Source organism: Aythya ferina (genome assembly GCF_964211825.1).
Source record: "Aythya ferina genome assembly, chromosome: 5".
Lineage (NCBI taxonomy): Eukaryota > Metazoa > Chordata > Aves > Anseriformes > Anatidae > Aythya > Aythya ferina.
The window spans coordinates 56,581,903-56,599,929 of record NC_140301.1 but is presented as its reverse complement, the minus strand read 5'-3'; the positions used below and the strand labels follow the sequence as shown (position 1 = coordinate 56,599,929).

Sequence of the window (18,027 nt, the reverse complement as noted above, 5' to 3'; positions counted from 1 at the left end):
TTTCCCTCACCCTGCCACAGGACGCAGCGCCAGCGATGGGGTGCAGCTCCCCTATTCTACAAACAGGGGAGGAGGGCAGGAGGTGAGGCACGGCCCAGGCAGAGGCTTGTGAACAGCCACAGTCCTGGAGAGCAGAGCTGCTCCCAGCCGTGGTGCTCAGCAGGACCAGCCTGATCTTTGTTCTGCTGCTGCCCTTCCCTCTAAACTCACAGAGAGCCCACTTGCACCTGACCATCCAAGTCTCATTTTGGAAAGTTTTTTTGCTGAGGGCTTACCTTGCTTTCTCATATTTGACTTTTTTTTGTTTTTGTCATTTTTATTGTTTGGGTTATTTTATTGTAATTGTTCTTAAGACCAGCCTCAGTTTGCTGACACCTATCCTTAACACAGCTCAGCCAGGATGATTTCTCACATCAACCACAACCCCCCTGTGCACCCGATTTAAGATGGCAGCAGCTAATGAAGCTAGTTAGACCCTTTGTCGCCAGCTGCAGAAGACCAAAGCCTTCAGCCCCCAGCTCGCTGGCCAAGCCCAGAAAAGCAAGCAGCATTTACCTGATCTATCATTTTTCGTGCTTCCTCCACCTCTTTATCCTGCGACTCTGTCTCGATGGTGTATGTGCCCGTCTCACTCACGCTATCTTCCTCGTCGTTCCTCCTGCCCTGGGCTGACTTTACCTCCGGAGGTGGAGTGGAGGCAGACTCTGGTTCTGATGATATAACCACACGCGGAGCTGCCGGCATGGGCTGAGGTGCTGGTTTCTCAGCCCCTGCTTTCCCCGACTGAGCAGTCTCCCGCAGGTACTCAGCCATAAAATCCTGAGCCATTTTAGACTTCCTCCCAACGCTCCCGTAGGTTTTGCCTGATGCTCTGGAAGTGGAGGACGACGACGAGCTGATCCGATCCTCCGTCTTCTCTCTCTTGAAGGAGCTAGCTCTTTGGGTCCCCGAGGAGCTGTTACTGGGTTTCCCTGCCTGTGTCCCGGCGTGGGATGGTGGCACCGCATTGCCCTGCTTCTCGGCCGGCAGCGCGTTCTTGCGCTTCTCTACCTTGGTCTTCAGCCCCGGATCGGTGTCGCTCTGGGAGGAGTGAGCGCTGTGCGTGAAGGACTGCGACCGCTTCTTCCGCGGCGTGTCCTCAAAGAACTCGATGACAAACGCCTGCTTGTTGTGCAGCATCTCGTGGGGGTCACGCCTCATCTGGCGCTGCAGCTTGGTTTGCTCCACCGCCCGCTCGCTGCCCGTCGTCGGCTCCTTCTCCGCCTTGGGTGCCACGGGGTCTTCCGAGTCGCTCTGCGTCCCGTCCTCGTGCCTATTGCCTGGAAACAAGTCGTGCATTTGACTTACATTCTCAGGTTCTGTGGCCCTGCCATTGCCCACCAACTGAAATATATCCTTTCAGTTAAAAGAAACAGATCCTACAGGAAATAAACAACTCCAAAGACACCTACTGTGCTACTGGGATTGTATCCCTTCAGGGGGAAAAAAGAAGGAGGCTGTCTCCAAATCCCACTTTACACAGCTGGCTGGCTATCGAATTATTAAAAATAATCCAAGAAATCATTTCAACCCCAAGGGGTTTTGATTTTGTAACACAGATCGTTTTTGATACGTGAGGTGTTGTTTATTTCCTTCTTGCCATTTAAATACATGCAATGCCATTATTTTACCGTTCTGCCCAGTTACCGTAGTATGAGATCACCTTATTTTGTTCTGTTACACAGGAGAAATCTCTCTGCAGAATCTACAAACGAACCCTGTGCACCACGTCCCAAGGAGGCAAATCCCCGTGATGAAGAAGCCACAAGCAGTGTGTTACCAGCGCATGCACCTCCAAGCACCCACATTGCCCCTCTCTACAACGGGGAATGAAACAGCATCTAACTGGCAAAGTGAACTTGCAGGGTTCTTCACTTTCCTGAAGATTTCAGAATCACACCGTGACAGCCCAGAAGCCACACCAGCCTACCATCAGCCAAGCAAATGTTAAATCATTACATAGAGTTCACAAAGCTTAGAGTAAGCTTACGCTTATTTTTTACTGACAACCAACTTTACAGCCTTCCCTTTGTATCAGTGATGCTCTCTGCCCCTCAGCACCTTAGTTCAGGACTCTCAGAGATTAAGTTAAAGTAAAACAAACAAAAAAAAAAACAAACAAACCTTTTTTTGGAGAAGGAAACGGGTGTGAAGGCACACAACTTGATTCAGTCAACGACCGGGAACCTGTCATTGGGAGAACGGGGAAAGAGGTCTCTGCGCTCTAGACTGTAATATGCAGCAAGATATACTGGCTAAAATACCACGTGTTTGAAGGGAAAACTGCTCAAACCTACTTTGCAAGTTCTCCAGGCACAGGGGTGAAGACCATTTATTACCTCGAGTTAACTGTGAAAGATTAGAATTTAATACAAGAACCATCCAACCCAGGAGTCAGTCCTCCGAGGAGTCTCCTAACACCTTGCTGAAGAAAGCCAGCAGACTTTGCATTGCGCCCCGAGGGCTAATAAGCTGCATCCTTGAAAGGGAAAAGTTCTTCAATTAAAGGGTCTTGGCGAGGAACTCTGCTGAATGCAAACTGAGGATGCAAGGAAAAACACCGTGCCTATGGATGCCTCAGCACAACACCATGCACATCCCCTCGAGCAGCTAAGACCTGAACTCTCTGGTCTCAATACCAGGCTTTACATTCACCAAGGTGTTCCTGAAAGGGAACAGATGTTGCTAATGAGAACCCCGGTGGTGTCTGTGATCCTAAGACCCGAACCTGGTACGCAGCCAGCTGTAGCCTCCCTCCAAGGCATCTTCAAAATCAGGCCCGCAAGAAGAACACGTTACACAGCCACCACAGATAAATGACATGCCATCCTCTGCCAAGGCAGAGGTGGCTGAACTCCTCAGGCCACCAACACTGTATTTTTTAATCAAATGGCCAAACAGTTGATTTTTTGATATGCAAATTATGCATTAAGTTACTTCAGCTTCTTTCCATGCCTCACGGACTGCAGAGAGGTGAGTGCAGTACCCTCTGTGCATTGCTCAGGAAACCTCTGGGATGAGCAGCTGCTGCCTGACACACTGGTTTTCCCCAGGAAGAAAGAGCAGAACTACTGAAACACATCTGAATCTCTGAAAACAAGTCAACAAAACCCATAATCTCACTTAAAAAATGAATAAAAAAAAAAGAACCCACCACACACAAAACCCAACACCACCAACTTCTACCACATCGCCACAGTAGACTGAAAAGAGGACCTGAAGTACCCCTGCAGGCCACCTCAACGTTCTCATATTGGGAAGAACTAGAAACAATGACAGCAAAAGAGTTTAATTTCCATGTCAGGCCAAACCCCATGTCTAGTTATGTGAAACTTTCTTGACCATAGGGGCTTCTCAAAAACACACACGCAAAACAGCAAGTTGGAGGCATAATACATAAAACTCTTCACATTAAGAGGATTTTTCCAACATGGACTGAGCAAATATTCCTTTGAAGGAAAACAAGGTATTGCTCTCTTAAGAAGGATCTTAAGTACAGATCGGTCTAGTAACCTCCAATATAACTTCATTTGCAGTTTGCAATAGCAGCTCTTCCAGCACCTGCAAAGCCTCTGAATACAAAGGCAGCAAGTAATCTGTGGTCTTCTCCTCACTATTTTGTGCACAGCCCAAGAGAAGCATCCAAGCAAACTCAGATCATGCAAAAATATATTTAAAGTTGTGAGAATTAAGTGACTCCCACCAGCTGCACTAAGAATTAGGTTACAAACTGCGTTTGAAAATCTCCAAAGAATTCCTCGTAGTGCCACAGTTAACAGGAACCAGGTCCACAAAACCTGGAATTTTTGAACAGACCAGGAATTCTGAGATGCTTTAGTTTAAGAGAAGAAACCTTCTTCCAAAGATACAACTATTTCTTCCACTGTTGATCATGTGTATCTCAACTCTATCACCAATCACCGTGCCGTGACCTCTGATCATTGTACCCATGAAGATCACTCTTAACATCTTCTGGACTGCAGCTAAATAGAAAACTCACTTCTTCAGCTAGGAGAAGAAAACCCACTGTAATACCCGTGTTTACCAGCCTGCCTGGACACATGGAAATGACTGAACATTTAAAAATCAAAACCCTTTTTTCAATCACTGCTAATGCCAAGATAGGGATATAGATGTGGAGGAACCAGATCAGAGCCCCCAGGCCAGCACCACATATGACTGCAGGGCTGGGCGAAGAGCCTACTCACTGGGTTCAAAACCATTAACAGTAATTAAAGAAATACTCTTCATCTTGCAAATTTGGAGCAGAGATAAGTTAAGTGCAGTTCTCCCTGACAGGAGAAGGATTTTCCCCCTTCAGTGTGGTGCATTTGCACAGCCAACAACAAACACTGCCCACAGCACAAGACATTCACTCACCTTTAAGCGTCCTCACATGAACCGGCAGGTCACTCTTGGTACTGTACACATCATCTCCTGGAGACTGCCGCCTCATCAGGCTGGGGTCATTCTGCACGAGCCAGTCAGCCACCTTGCTCTCCGCTGACATCACTTCTGTGTGAGCTGGCTCCTTGCTGTAAGGTCTTCTCTGTCGGAGTGAAAACTTAGTTACGTGATCTTTTATCTTTATTTTACCAGGGGTACCGTCGTCAAATTCAATAGTGAAAGAGGCATGGCTCTGTACAACCGGAGCTACTATGGCATCGATATCCTTTGTCGGGATCTCATGGACCTGGGTTTCTGGAGATTTTGATGGCTGCTGAAATTCTTTAGTTGGGATCTCAAAGTAACTCGGCTCTCTCCGGAAAGCAAACACCGACTGTTCTTGGGAATCTCTATAAGCAGAAATATTGCCATTCAGTTCTTCTTCGTGTTGGGCTATCTCTTTTGATCTATCTACAAAAGGAAAAGAAAAAAAGAAAGAAAAAAAGAAAGCCTTAAATTCACAAATATTAGCTGAAATATCTAAAATGAATTAAAGAAAAAGTAAAAGTTCTGTTTTAGACAGCTTTGTACTCTGGCCTCATCACTGAAATGCATGTGCAAGCACTGTTGCAGTCTGATTACTACTTGTCATATGCACTTTGCTCCTTCTTTCACTGTTCCCTAAAGAGCTGAGCACACGTGCACACATTGTATATTTTGGCAGAACCTATGCGGCTGGTGGCATTTTGAGGTTTCTGTATGCTGGGCTGATGTGGCAGGAAGCTATCCAGTTTCACTCTGCTGAATTCACTTACACGCACACCTGCTCCACTTTCTCCAGTTCAAATGAAAAGCTTGAGAGTGCAAAACTAATCACAGGCACGTGTTTGCTGGATCAGTGCTGAATTCAGTAATGTCAACAGGGCTACAAACACATTTTTCAGTAGTGCCCAAACCTCTTGGCTAGAGGGTCACTTACCTTATTTCAGCCTCTTGGGAGGGCTGCTAATCACAACCCCTCTCTGTCAGAAAACAGATGTACATTGAAGTAAATCTCATCTTTGTGCAGGAAAGCATGTTTGATAGCATCACTGCACAAATATAAATATAAAAATAGGCATCTTCCAAGCATATGGATTCACAACAACAGGAGTGGTGAGGCTAAACGGCTTCCAGTCATGATGAGGTGTAAAACTGAGAGCTTCTGCATCACTCCAACCCAGTCAAGTGCCTCTTTGGAAATTCCCAGCAGATGGACTCACTCTGAATAGTTTATTCAGGTGGGCTGCATATGACCACATATAGAGCATTGCTTCGTAACGTGAGTCTCAAACAAGCTTCGCGAGGCCTTTCTCATACATACTGAATTACTCCACAACTGCTGGTTTTAACCTTCACTTGTTCTAGTGGAAACATTTTAATTTCCCCTTACTCTGGTTTCATTGGCAGCAGTCTACACAGAGCAACGTGCAAATACAACAAGCACAAAAAATTGGTAATTAAAGCCTTGAAGCAGGATGACTTCACACAAGAAAGATAAAAAACACGCAGGAATTGTCTCTCTCCCCCCCTTCTCTGTCCCACAAATTCACCTCCCTTACCTGAATAATGTTCCTCCTGCCTTCTGTCCTCCTTGTTATTTGCATCATCTTCCCCCCACCAGGAAGGCTGCCCATAAAGAGGGGTGCGGTAAGTATTGGTCTCTAGGAAGAAGATAAACAACTACTTTGACACAGAAAATATCAATTCATAAGGTTCACAGAAGTCAACTGCATGCCAAAAGGGGAAAAATAGCAGGGTCAGATGAGATTCTGTACCTGTTACATTGCAGTCATAAACATAGCAAATTATACAGAATAGTTCAGTTTTTTTTTCCTTTCCCTGCTTACAGCCAGCTACAAGATGCTAACTTCCCTTCCCTTCCCTGTCTTCCATAGCTGTGTTTCCCAAATACTGGCTTTTCACCCCCTCCAGACTCATCATCATTTACAGAAAGTGGAAGATTTTCCAGGACAAGGCTACAAAACGCCAACCACAAAATTACTAGCAACTCACCTGCAATTCAGGTGAAAAAAATCAGAGCTTTATTCTCATCTTAACTGGGAAAACTTTAGCTCTGCCCTTTCTTGCCCCACCACAAGCTTGGATGTCAGGAGGCCAGGAATCTTTTCCAACTATTCACTACTCCTACTCTAAATGACACACATCCTACAGCAGGAAATTCTTGAAGAGTTACAAATTTAGGGAAAATGGTCAAACTGTCTCATTATGGATACATGAAGTAGAAGTAAAAACTCTTGTTCTCAAAAGCGTAAAGCAAGGGGATCCCACAGTCACTGCAGGAGGGTTTTTTTTACATGGAGAAACCCTCTAGAAGAGCCAGACTTCAATAATTTTCTCTACTCCCAGAGCACTCACTGAAAGATCAGGGCTCCATTGGAACAGGTACCCAAAGGAACTAATTCAGTCTTATTATTTTTTCTCCCACAGAACAAGATGGCATTTTGGCAGCGCCTTGGGCTGCTGCTGTTTGTGTTTCAAGTTATAAAAGAAAAAAAAAAAAAAAAAAAAAAGCTCAATTTACCTGTGTTAACAGTCATTAGCTTATGTTTTCATAATAGTTGATGAGAGGCAAATAAAGTAGCTTTTGTTCTTTCATCTGGAGGTGACAGAGACGCAAGCCCAGGTCAGGGGCTGAGGTTAACAGCCCGGTTTCAGGAGCTGCTTCTCCTCTACCCGGCCCAGCCGTCGGCACACACCTCGCCAGACACGTCTCAAAATCCAGCTCCAGCCACAGCTGGGCTTCTACCGCCAGCTGCTGCTCAGCTTGGGGTTTTATAGCCACAGCCCTCTGCAAAACAGCCCTCAAACAGCCCTGCAATTTTGCATTCCCTGCTGTAAGAGGGCCAGGACAGAGAGCTGTTGCTGGCATAAGGGAAATGGAGAGAAGGAAGGGGATTTAAGAGTCGAAGAAAAAAAAGAAGCCAAATTTTATGTTGTTGTTTCTAAAGGTACACAGATCTAACGGCCACTGTTTCAGTTTTTTGTTTTGTTGTAGAATAGTTCCATAAATATATACATTTATTTGTTATCTTAGGTAAAAATTTTGCTTTACAGACACAGTCCACAAGCCCTTTTCAAGACATTTTTGTGCTTCAAAATGAAGCACGCTGCTTCCCTTCACACCGAGGATCAAAAGAGGCTGAAAGTATTACTCTCCTTTCTGCCTAGAGTGCGCGGAAGATAAATTGTCCTGCCATTATGCAGGCAGCCTTTGAACGTTCAAAGGAGGAAGCATTTTTCACCACGAATAAATTGGAATTGCGAAGCAATGTGTGTCACAACCGAGGATCGGTGAGCTACTCAAAGACGAAGGAAAAAAATAGTAAAAACCTGCTCAAAAAACTGTCAAATAAGAGAGGAACCCAAAGGTAGGGTTTGGTCACATCATGCTGCAATAGATCGCCACCATCACCATGAAGGTCTCAACCCTGAGGTTTTGGACACTTGTCTCAGATTACTGCGACCAATTCTGACCAACTCAATACTGATTTATTTTCAGGTGCTAGAGGACCAAATCCTGAACGTACTACGGAGATGAAACGCGTTCTGCTGCAGATGAAACCCAAGGGCAGGCTCACACTCTTGCCCAGGCAGCACCTTTCCCAAGCACTGGTGCTGTTACTGCTCACAGCTTGGAAGGAGATGCTTCGTTACAGCCCATCTCTCCAGGACATCCCAGCCCCTCTCCAGGATCCTAAAGGGCTCCTAGGCTAGATGCTTTCAGCTAGTTGTTCCAAGAAAAGTCTGTTTCCCAAGGGGCAGAAGCTGAGGGAGCTCACATCCATCCTGCAGGACAAACCTTCCCAGCAGCTGCTCCTGCCCTGAGCTGTGTCCTGCCTGCCTACAGGACACAAGAGCTTTTCTGCTACAGGGGAAAAGGCAAAATCAAGTCAACCTTGGTCAGGCTCTTCTGTTGATGAGGAGCTTTGGGACTGCAATGAAAGCAAAAAAGGAAAAAAATTAAAAAAGTAAAATTTATAAAGAGCAATGAGCCAGTACCTCTGCCTTCTAAATTTCCCCTGCTAACCTAAAAAGCCCTAATAGGTGCTTGGGAATTCCCTCAATTCCCCCTCTGACAAAACCTAGCAGAACGCCAAAACCCAGGGCTCCTCAAGGAGCACTGCGTTGGGTTGAGCAGAGCGCAGGGACCCGGGGTCACCAGGGTAGGCGCAGCCCCATTGCAGAAGATCAGAAGGTCCCTCCTGCTTGCTCCAGGGCCATCCGAAATGGCAGGGAATTCCTACGGCCCCACCTGCAGCAGTCCGTACCAGCGTGTGCCCAGTGCAGCCCATCACCTCACTTCCACGGGTTAGTTTTCATTCCTTCCCTCTCCCAGCCCCCACAGGGAACTACGACTTCATTTGGAAGACTGCAAAAAGCACAGATGGGAAGCCGAGGAGTCAGTATCTCGCTATTTGGGGCCAGTTTCAATATTTTAAGTGCAATTAATGTTTCCAGTGAGCCTTCATGTTAATTTGCATTTTAAATTACATTATCAAGTGGCACCAACACCCTCGTTTTCAGCTCCCGCTGACAGCGGCCAGATCCTGAGCCAGGATAAAATCTCTGTAACTCCAGACCAGTGACATAAATTCACTGCCCTGCTCATGTCAGAAACTGCAGCCCCTTCTAACCCGCCAGCACAACCGCCCTGACAGCCACTGCAGCTCTAGTGCCATAATGCTGGATAGAAGAGGGGGAGGAGGTGATAGGAAGGCAGCTCAAACAGATGGCTGTGACAGCAGCAGGCCAGGTAGCAGCTACACACACACATTTTCTGCCAGGGGGCTCAGCTCCTCACCAGCTGGGATGTATTTTGGGTAGCAAACCTCAGCCTGGGCCAGCAGCATCCAGAGCAGCACATCTGCCAGTGTGCTGGGCCACGCATCCAGCTCTGAAGCCACAACCTGCCTGCTCACTGCGGTGTCAGCTGGAAGCTCCTGGAGGATCAGAGGCTCGGGGTTTGTTCGAGTCAGCAGCGAAGCAAGGAACAACTAGGAGAACTAACAAACAGTCATTTTAATGACATGAGACTTCCTCCCATTGATGGCAGCTCGTTACCACCTCTCTGGACTCCGTGCCAGGCTGGCCAGATGGTGCCAATTCATTTAGGCATATTTCTTGGCTCGTCAATTCAGGCAGACAGCCTGCAAACCATCCTTTTTAGATAACTGAATCGAGGTCAGCACAAGCGTTCAGGCAGATAAACACTGAGCTATGGGTGACAGCGTAGTACAGGGAAGACCACTGCCACGCACATGTTCTGCTCCTGGATTTCAGTCTTTGGGGCTCTCACACAAAAAAAAAATAAAAAAGAAGGCTGCTTTAGCTCAAAACAAGGGATGTCCATTTGTTTAACGAGTCTGACAAGAACGTGGCCTGCTAAATGAATACACGGCTATTGATCATCCAAAGGAGAGGCACCACGAGAGAAAATGAGACGTTTCAGTACAAGGGGTGTATTTAGGGAGAAGTGAATCACACAGAACAACAGCAGGACCAAAAATACAGTACAGGTGATGAAAGGGAAAGGGGGGAAGTCTGCGTTAATGCTGCTCTATCAGCAAGTGGGCAGAGCAGCTTCCACGAGGAGCAGGCAGCTCTCACGACAGAGGGGTCTGATCTCCTTTGAAGGTGGCTCTCCTCCAGGCTGCCTGGCTGGGACAGGACCGAGGGCTGAGCTGTGCCTGAGTCCCTGCAGAGCTTCAAACAGTCACGAGAGAGAGACGGACAGCAGCAGCACATTTCTTTGCTGACAGAAGCACAAGCAGCTTTGAAGCTGTCTACAGCAAGGCATAACAACAGCATGAGAAATCCTGCTTGCTCGAAGTCAACCCATTTTTGATTCATTATTAATAACCTAAGTGTCCGTCTTCAGAAGATGCAGAGCAGGCTGCCTATGGCAGAGGGGGGAGGAGAAAAAAAAAAAAAAAAAAAAAAAAAGGGGTGATCTAGCTTTTAAAACATTCTAAACTGATTTCTGATGTCTTTGCTTTTTTCTTCCTCTCCAAAATACAGAATTAAAACCTAGCAGGGATAAACACAAAGCAACTCTTTGGCTCTTCACCACGGTGTTTATTTTGTGTGCACGTGAACCTAAACCCTGGTCTTTTGTGCCTGCTGTGAGCACACACAAATCCTGGAGGCTTTCAAATCAGGTTGATAATCACAAATTTATTTGTACCAATTACATGGCGAAACCTTTAACATGCTGCAGGTACCACCAAACCAACACAGATGAAAAGCAGATACACCACCTCTGCTCTCCTAAATTAAAGGCTAGAGCAGGGCTGTGTGTCTAAGTAGCTATTACCATGATCTCATGGGGAAAGCAGCCAAGGACCATGGAAACCACTCCACAACTCGGCACAACTCCCGCTGCCTCCCTCCACGCTGCCTGCTGACCTCAGCACCGGACACGGACACGACTTGCAAGTCGGCTGCTCACAGCACTCTGCAATTACACCAGCACCAACCCAGCAAGAAACGCTGTTTCAGGGATCCCGGGAGAGACTCAAGTCCTGCTCCTGCAGTCGGGGATGCCCGTTTCAGCTGGAAGCTGCGGGCAGCCTCCCCGCGTGGAAACTCAGGCCTGCAGCACTTATTCAGAGGTTAGTCATCAGCTTCAGCATTATCTACTGCCATCAGCCTGGGAGGGCTTTAAAAAATAATAATAATAAATTCAGATCAGCCTGAGGATTAATGATGTGTTGAGAAGACCACAAAGTAGCTTATCTCATCCACTACCTCAACTCAGGTAGCAACAGATGGGGAGCGTGACAGCATTAAAATCTGCTCCGCTTCAGGCTGTACCTGGCCTCCCCATGACTTGAGGCTTTAAGCATGCGAGCTGATGGCTATTTTTAGCATTAACTAGCTGAACTGTGGGCACTTCTCTTCTTCATACCAATAATGTAACCCACAGGTCTTACCAATCTCCTTGCCCTGAAACACATTTCCCAAAGACTGATGGTTTTTTGCTTACAGGCAGCACAAACCGAAACGCTGCCCCTTCCACAGCACGACGAATAATAAAGGGCTGAGCTGTTTTCAATTCCCTCGGCTGGATCTCTTTATCCTCAACCCCTCACCTCCTCCCATTTCTAAGCAGCTCTAATTGTTCGCATTGTTTTGTTAAACCTCTTCCCTGAAAGCTTGCCTTGCCTCTGCCTCTCTTCCAGCCAGCCCTGGGAAGCGATCCTTCTGAAGGCTTTTTGTCGCCCCAGACCTTGCTTTAATTAGTCAATGCAAATTCCTAAATACCTACAGGCTTAGCAAAACAGCTCTTTTCCCCAAAGCCTCTTTTTGCTGCCACTAAGCAAGCCCCCTCCCTGTAAGAACACCACATTCTTCTTTCCACTGATCATTGAAATTGCTGCCACTCCTCCAAGCACCAGAGGAAAAAAAAATCTGTGCATGCGTGCAGCTGCAGACAAGGTGAATTAGTCACATCACAGACCAAAAGGGAACCCGCTGATCATTCTGCTCACGTGATGGAGATGCTCTCTGGGGAGCGAGGCGCTGATTTAATGCTCAGCCTCCTTCCACAGGCTCCAGTCCAACCCAGGAAAATGCTTCCAACAAAATATCCTGAACTTCTCCATCTTCCTGTGGCTTAGCAGCACACCACCGACTCCTCACACGGGTCCATCTGCCCCACTGCATGTAGCATGCTCCACCACTGGCCCCCAGCAGGTACTGACAGCTTTTATTCTTACTTTTTTAACCTTCGAGCTGTGGTCTATGCCCACGAACAGTGACAGAGACGTAATGCAGGTCTGTGAACCACTTGCTGAGAGAAGGGGCACCTTGCTCAAGTGTCTCCTGACTCGGAAGATTTTCCAGATATCAACCGCTACGCTGTGTAGGTTAAAGCCAGGAAGGTGGACAGAATAAAAATGAGAATATTCACACAGCCAGGCAGGGAAACACAAACTGGTTCCACCTGGGCCTTGCAGACCAGTTACTGGCAACACCTCCCAAGAGCCCAGCACCCCTCGCAGCTCAGCTGAGAGCTCTCCCCAGTGCAGTTCACCTCTTTTCACCCTCCACGGTATCGCAGCTAATCCCCAACTTCATCCCTTTAACTCCACGCTTGTGAGGTAAAGACCCAAATGCCCCATCCACAGGGGGGTGACCCACAAAAGCACTAAATCCACAGGAAGAAGGGTTTTGCAGCCCAGAGAACAGTAGTCAGGCACACATACCGCCTCCATGCACAAGTGGAGGCAACAGGAACAGAAGCAAAAATATGGCAGAGAAACATTACTTTGTTTTAGTGTGCTACGCCAGCTTAGAGGGATTTTCACAAAGACAATACAGAGGAGATTAAGGTCAGCCAACCCACTCCAATTAGGTATCAGAAAACCTTAATGGATTTACCCAAAGTTGCACGCATTTCTAGAAAGCTGCTGTGTCTACATCTCAGTCACCTCTCCCAAGATGCAGTCTCACTCTTACTTGCCCATCATCTTCCCTCCACTCACCTTTCTCCTGCCTCCAACAGGCCCACTGTGCAGATGGGCTGCCTCTGCTACACCTGAAGCTTCCCATCGCTCTGCCATCCTGGAGAACAAGACTACCACGGGCAGTCTTTAGCCATCAGGATGCTTTAATATCATATTTCTTCCTCTTTTTGTGTATCATCAAGCTCAAGAAGGCCACCAACTGATATGTGAACAGAGCAGGGAGAATACATGCCACGGTAGTACGTACAGGAGGTAGGAAGCTCAGATAAGACTGCTGGGGAGGTCCTGGCTCACCACGGTGGGGAACAGGCAGGCATGAACAGGAAGGTCTAAAGGAAGGTAGCAGAGGGCAGAGAAACAGGCAACAAAAGGAATTTCTCAAATGGAAAAGTTCTGAAGCCAGGTAACAATGAACCTGAAGCAAACGCCTCCCAGTTCAGCAGTCAGTTTCAGCCCCACATCATGGGGTATTAGGAAATACAGTAATTTAAGACCATACATGGCTTTCTGGAACAAATCCCTTGGTACCGCTTTGCCTGGCTGCCAGTACCACGCCGCAGCAGCCATGCATCTTCCACAGTGAGTCACCATCTCTGTTCAAACACCAGCTCATGATTAGGAAAATAAAAATAGACCAGACAGGTGCCAAAGAACTTACCAAACCTGCTCAGCCCACAGGTTCTCTAGCATTTGCACAGTGACAAGGCATGCACGAACCATCATGCCAATTTCTTTTTTTTTTTTTTTTTTTCCTGGGAGGCTGAATCTCCAAAAACTGAGAATCTGAAATGCTCAGAGGTTTAAAAAGATGACCCGCTCCTTGTGCATAACCCATGGCACACTTCATTCCAACCCAGTGCAGGGATCAAGCAGCGCTTTGACTCTGCTGGATCTCGAACAACTGGTTTCTGAGCAAGTACCTGTAATGGGTTTCCTCTCTCCTTTCTCCAGCTTCGCTTGCTGGGACTCAGTGTAGACACCGTGCTCCATGGGCTGCTCCGCCCTCTTCATTGCCGTGCCTTTGAAATTCATCTGGAGCTGGCTGGTGTACTTCTCGTGCTGCAGGGACATAAGGACAGTTGCAGGGTGCCCGTGAGATGTGTATGGCAGCCCACAGCAGATAACCAACCACCCACCCCGCAAATGCATCGTGCAAAGGCAAACGCTGTAGCTATGCTCTGTGACAGAAAGAAAACACACCTAAGTAGAGGCTAGAGAGCAGCAGAAATGCCACTTGAGAGGCTTTCAAATACCTCATTTGGAAGACAGTAAGTGACAATTACAGCCCATGAGAAGGTCACTGTGACACGGCCCTGCAAAATAGCTGATTAGCAAACCCTTCAAGGAGTAAACTGAGAACAATCAGAACTGATGCCATTTTCTGTTCAGGATTCAAATCCTGGAATCCCCTTTGTTGTAAAGTAACATTATAAATTCTTTCTAGGCTTTCATCTGCATTATCTCAATCCTTCAGAAAAAGCAATTAAAATATATTTTAATTATTTCTCTCCAAACCCTCTCATCAGCCAGGAGAGCGATGAGCCTGCCTTAGAACAGACTCCATTATTAACTTGGGGCCTAGTAAATGGACTCATTAAAAGTGGCTTTATTACAAGTAAATTAATAAAAGGGTGTACCCATTCGGGTTACCCCTGAGTAAATTTGATGAATCATTTACCCAATCCTGGCTGTTATACTTCTGATCCTATCCAAGTCCTAGAACTGGAACCAGGGCTAAGGGGACAGCACCTGCTGGCCAACAGGTGATGGATGCTTGGCACTGATAACCTGAACCCTCAGCCAAACAAGGGCAGCGTTCCTGCCTAGAGGGGGTTGTTCTTGTGCCTTAAATTAGAAGATGTTTGAATATTTTATACCCCGTACTGAACTCTTTGTTTAAAAAAACACCTGGCTCATAAGAGGACCTCTTGGTAAGGAAAAATGGGGAGCTTGAAGGCAAAGATGAGGTGATACGAATAAATGTGAACGTCAACCTAACGGAAATGCGATGGATCTGGCCTAAAGCCACCGTGCATGGAGAAAAGCAACCATGCTCCACTTCTGGAAGAGAACAAATTCTGTTCTGCTTCACCCAGAAGTTAATGTGCTGACTGTTCTTTAATACAGTACAGCTTTAGTAACCTTTTTTGTTGGCAGTCATAAAATCATAAATAACTTGATCTACATGTTAGTGGAGGGATAAGAGAGATCTGAGCAGAGATAGCTGGGAAACGTCTCTCCTCAAAGGAAGGTTTTGTTAAGTCTCGATCCAAGGACAGCATAACATTGTGGATCATTTCACTGACATCAAGAGTATTTTAACACTTTAGGCTGCTTGACCACTACTAGTGCACTGAAAAAAAAAATTGCACCTGCATCCCCTTACCTTTAATGCTTCTTCCGGGACTTTGTGTTGAATTTGCTCCAGGACATACATATTCGAATGTACAGAACTTGTTAAGGAAACAGCACAGGAATCAGATGCAGAAAGAAATCTAGCACTTAGTCACTACTAAAAGAAAACAAGATCATAAAAACAGTGACACTGAAAATGCACGGGGCACTAAAAGCCACCCTCGCTGAGTACCACCCCAGTCTTTGCCATATGTGTTTTTCAACAGAGGGTAACCCACATCTGATAGCGGGACCTGTGCCAATTGAAGAGTGGCACACAACAGGAGAGGGGCAGGAGAAGCTCTGGAGAGCACCAGCAGCTTGGTGTGGGATGAGGGAGCAACCAGAACCCTGACTCAACTCACACCCTGCTCCTCTCACCTCCTGCCTGATCGCTCTCTGCCCGCAGCATCCTGGCCAGGACGGAGCAGTCAGGATGAGGCAGGGGCTTTAGCCACTGCAGTTTCCTGGATGAAAAGTAAATCAGGTCATGAGCTGCTGTGACCTCTTCGGAAGGGAGGCATTTGGTATGTTTGAGCCTAGGCAATAATCCCCAGCAATGCTGTGGGGAAAAAAAAACAAAGGAAGCATCTGGCAATACCATCATGAGCAACCCAATCAGGACAGTGCAGAGCAAAAGGGAGGAAAAAGGAAAGATGGAAAATGTTAAACTAAAAATAAACTAAGAGATACTGGCATAGCAGGGAAACTCCACACAGTCTGTAAGTGAAGCTGTAAATGGAAAAGAGACAAACGCTCTTATGCAATCGAGCACAGCTGACTCAGAGGCCACAGGAGATGCTGCCATCCACGCGGCGGGCACAAAGCACTGCTAAAAAGGGTGGCACCAAAGGAGAGGAAGAGATTTTAACTGCTACAGCCATCCTGCCAAAGTGAAGAGCCATGTCTAAAACCTACATTCTCAGAAGTTTTCCTGTTGAGGGCAATAAATTCTACAATTCATAAATGCAATTATTCATTTCACATGAATATCCATGTAAGGGCTGCAGGACTAAGCACTTAACTCAGCTGCTTAATGCTCAGAATTACTTTCTATAAAAAGTTTAAACCTGTATCACGGCCACTAAAACCTATCCAAGCTCTTGGCCCTGGCTTATGCCTCTGCTCGACTGGAATTAAAGCAAAACGATGAGTTTCCCCACACATCCAGAGACCAGAAGACACAAGGCCACTTACATCAAAAGAACATTTGCAAAGCTGCAAAGTCAAGAAAAGCTAGAACAGAGGCTGCCTTTAGCATGCCTCGCCAGGTGTATGCTGAGATGCCACCTGCCATGACAAGACCCTAAGACCCTACCTGATTATGCACTGGGCAGCAGTCAGCAAGGGGCGACTCAGGACTTTCCCCCATTTATGCCTGAACCTTCATGAGCTGCACCCTTTCCAAATCATGCCTTAAAAGCAAATAATCTGTCTCCTCTGAGATGCATCTTTATGGTTGTTGTCTAAAAAGATTTAGCAACTAACTCCCTTAAAAAAAAAAAAAAAAAAAAAAAAAAAAAAAAACTACCACCATGAAGCAAGGATTTGTTATTTATGAATATCATATATATCATGGGGACGACGAAGGGCACGAGCATGTGGCCTTGGGGCCAAGGACACACAAGAGTTTGCCAGCCAACCTTTTCTCCCTGCTTCCATTTTCAGAAATGTCTGGGTTGTTTTAACCAAAATTTCTCACAAATAAAACAAGAAACCTGGAGAAAATATTTGTGATTTCTAAATTCAGCCTGAGCAGGGAAAGTTTAGCAGTTTGAAGCAACTGAGAGTGCTGTTCTGAAAAAGAATTTGATGGTGTTAAGAAAAGGCAGCAGTAGGAGCTTCTACTTACCTCCGTAGATCTACAGCAGCCAGCCAAAGAGCCGCACCAGGATGAGAAGGAAAGGGATGAAGGTAAAAGAATTTTAGCAGACCCTAGTGGGATGTACCTCTGTAAACCAAGTGGTAACAGCAACCTGGCCTCCCCAGATGGAAGGGAAATTTTCTGTTGCTAAAGAAAGCTTTACTCTTGCATTTTGTGGCAGAAGCAATTTGCAGGAGCAAGCATCAATCAATACAGAGTCAAGGGTCTGACCACAAGTCCCCAGAGCTAAGCGTGCCAAAGACCTGCAAATTGTCTGCAAGCAAGTAGTTGGGCAAAATGAATGACAAAAATACTTATATCAGATGATTTAAAAAAAAAAAAAAAAAAAGTTAGTTTTTACAAAAGCATATGAAACATGTTTGCTCCCAGGCTGCTACCAGCGACAGCTGCCACCCAGCGATCCCAAATAGGCAGAAAAAACCCCACAACCCCTCCTTAGACAGAGTGATGTGGCACCTCTGCAGTCACTGCTGCCAGCGCAGGGCCTGATTCAAAGTCCAATGAAGGCAGCAGGTATCTTGATTAATCTGTTCTGAATCAGGTCCATGGCAGAGAAACAAAAGCTGATGAGCCACCCAAGGGCTCCAGGAGGCCAAACAAACACCCTTAGTCATTAGCCACGACTGGGACTGTTAACCCTCCGTGCAGCAAACAGCACAAAACCCAAAGCCTGTGTCTGAAGATGGGAAGGATATCGTAGCCGAAGCGAATGACATCGTTCAGTTTTAGGGTGATGTACTTCTGGTCAGGAATCCTCACGTCATTGACAAATGTCTACAGAGAAGAAGCACA

The 18,027-nt window shown here is 46.5% G+C and overlaps 1 protein-coding gene across 5 annotated transcripts in view; it reads right to left on the bottom strand.

The window, feature by feature from the left end:
* The window catches only part of CEP170B (centrosomal protein 170B), a 56,472-nt gene that overhangs the window by 23,184 nt on the left and 15,261 nt on the right, over window positions 1-18,027 (bottom strand). For 3 of the 5 annotated variants that reach the window (XM_084519646.1, XM_084519647.1, XM_084519649.1), the window contains exons 5-11: window positions 17,931-18,009; window positions 15,343-15,401; window positions 13,877-14,015; window positions 6,027-6,128; window positions 4,420-4,896; window positions 2,164-2,226; window positions 556-1,319 (exon numbers count right to left, since the gene is read on the bottom strand). In XM_084519646.1, the coding sequence (XP_084375772.1) occupies window positions 556-1,319; window positions 2,164-2,226; window positions 4,420-4,896; window positions 6,027-6,128; window positions 13,877-14,015; window positions 15,343-15,401; window positions 17,931-18,009 (1,683 nt within the window). The remainder of the gene's footprint in view (window positions 1-555; window positions 1,320-2,163; window positions 2,227-4,419; window positions 4,897-6,026; window positions 6,129-13,876; window positions 14,016-15,342; window positions 15,402-17,930; window positions 18,010-18,027) is intronic. The other 2 variants (XM_084519648.1, XM_084519650.1) reach the window with 1 other exon arrangement.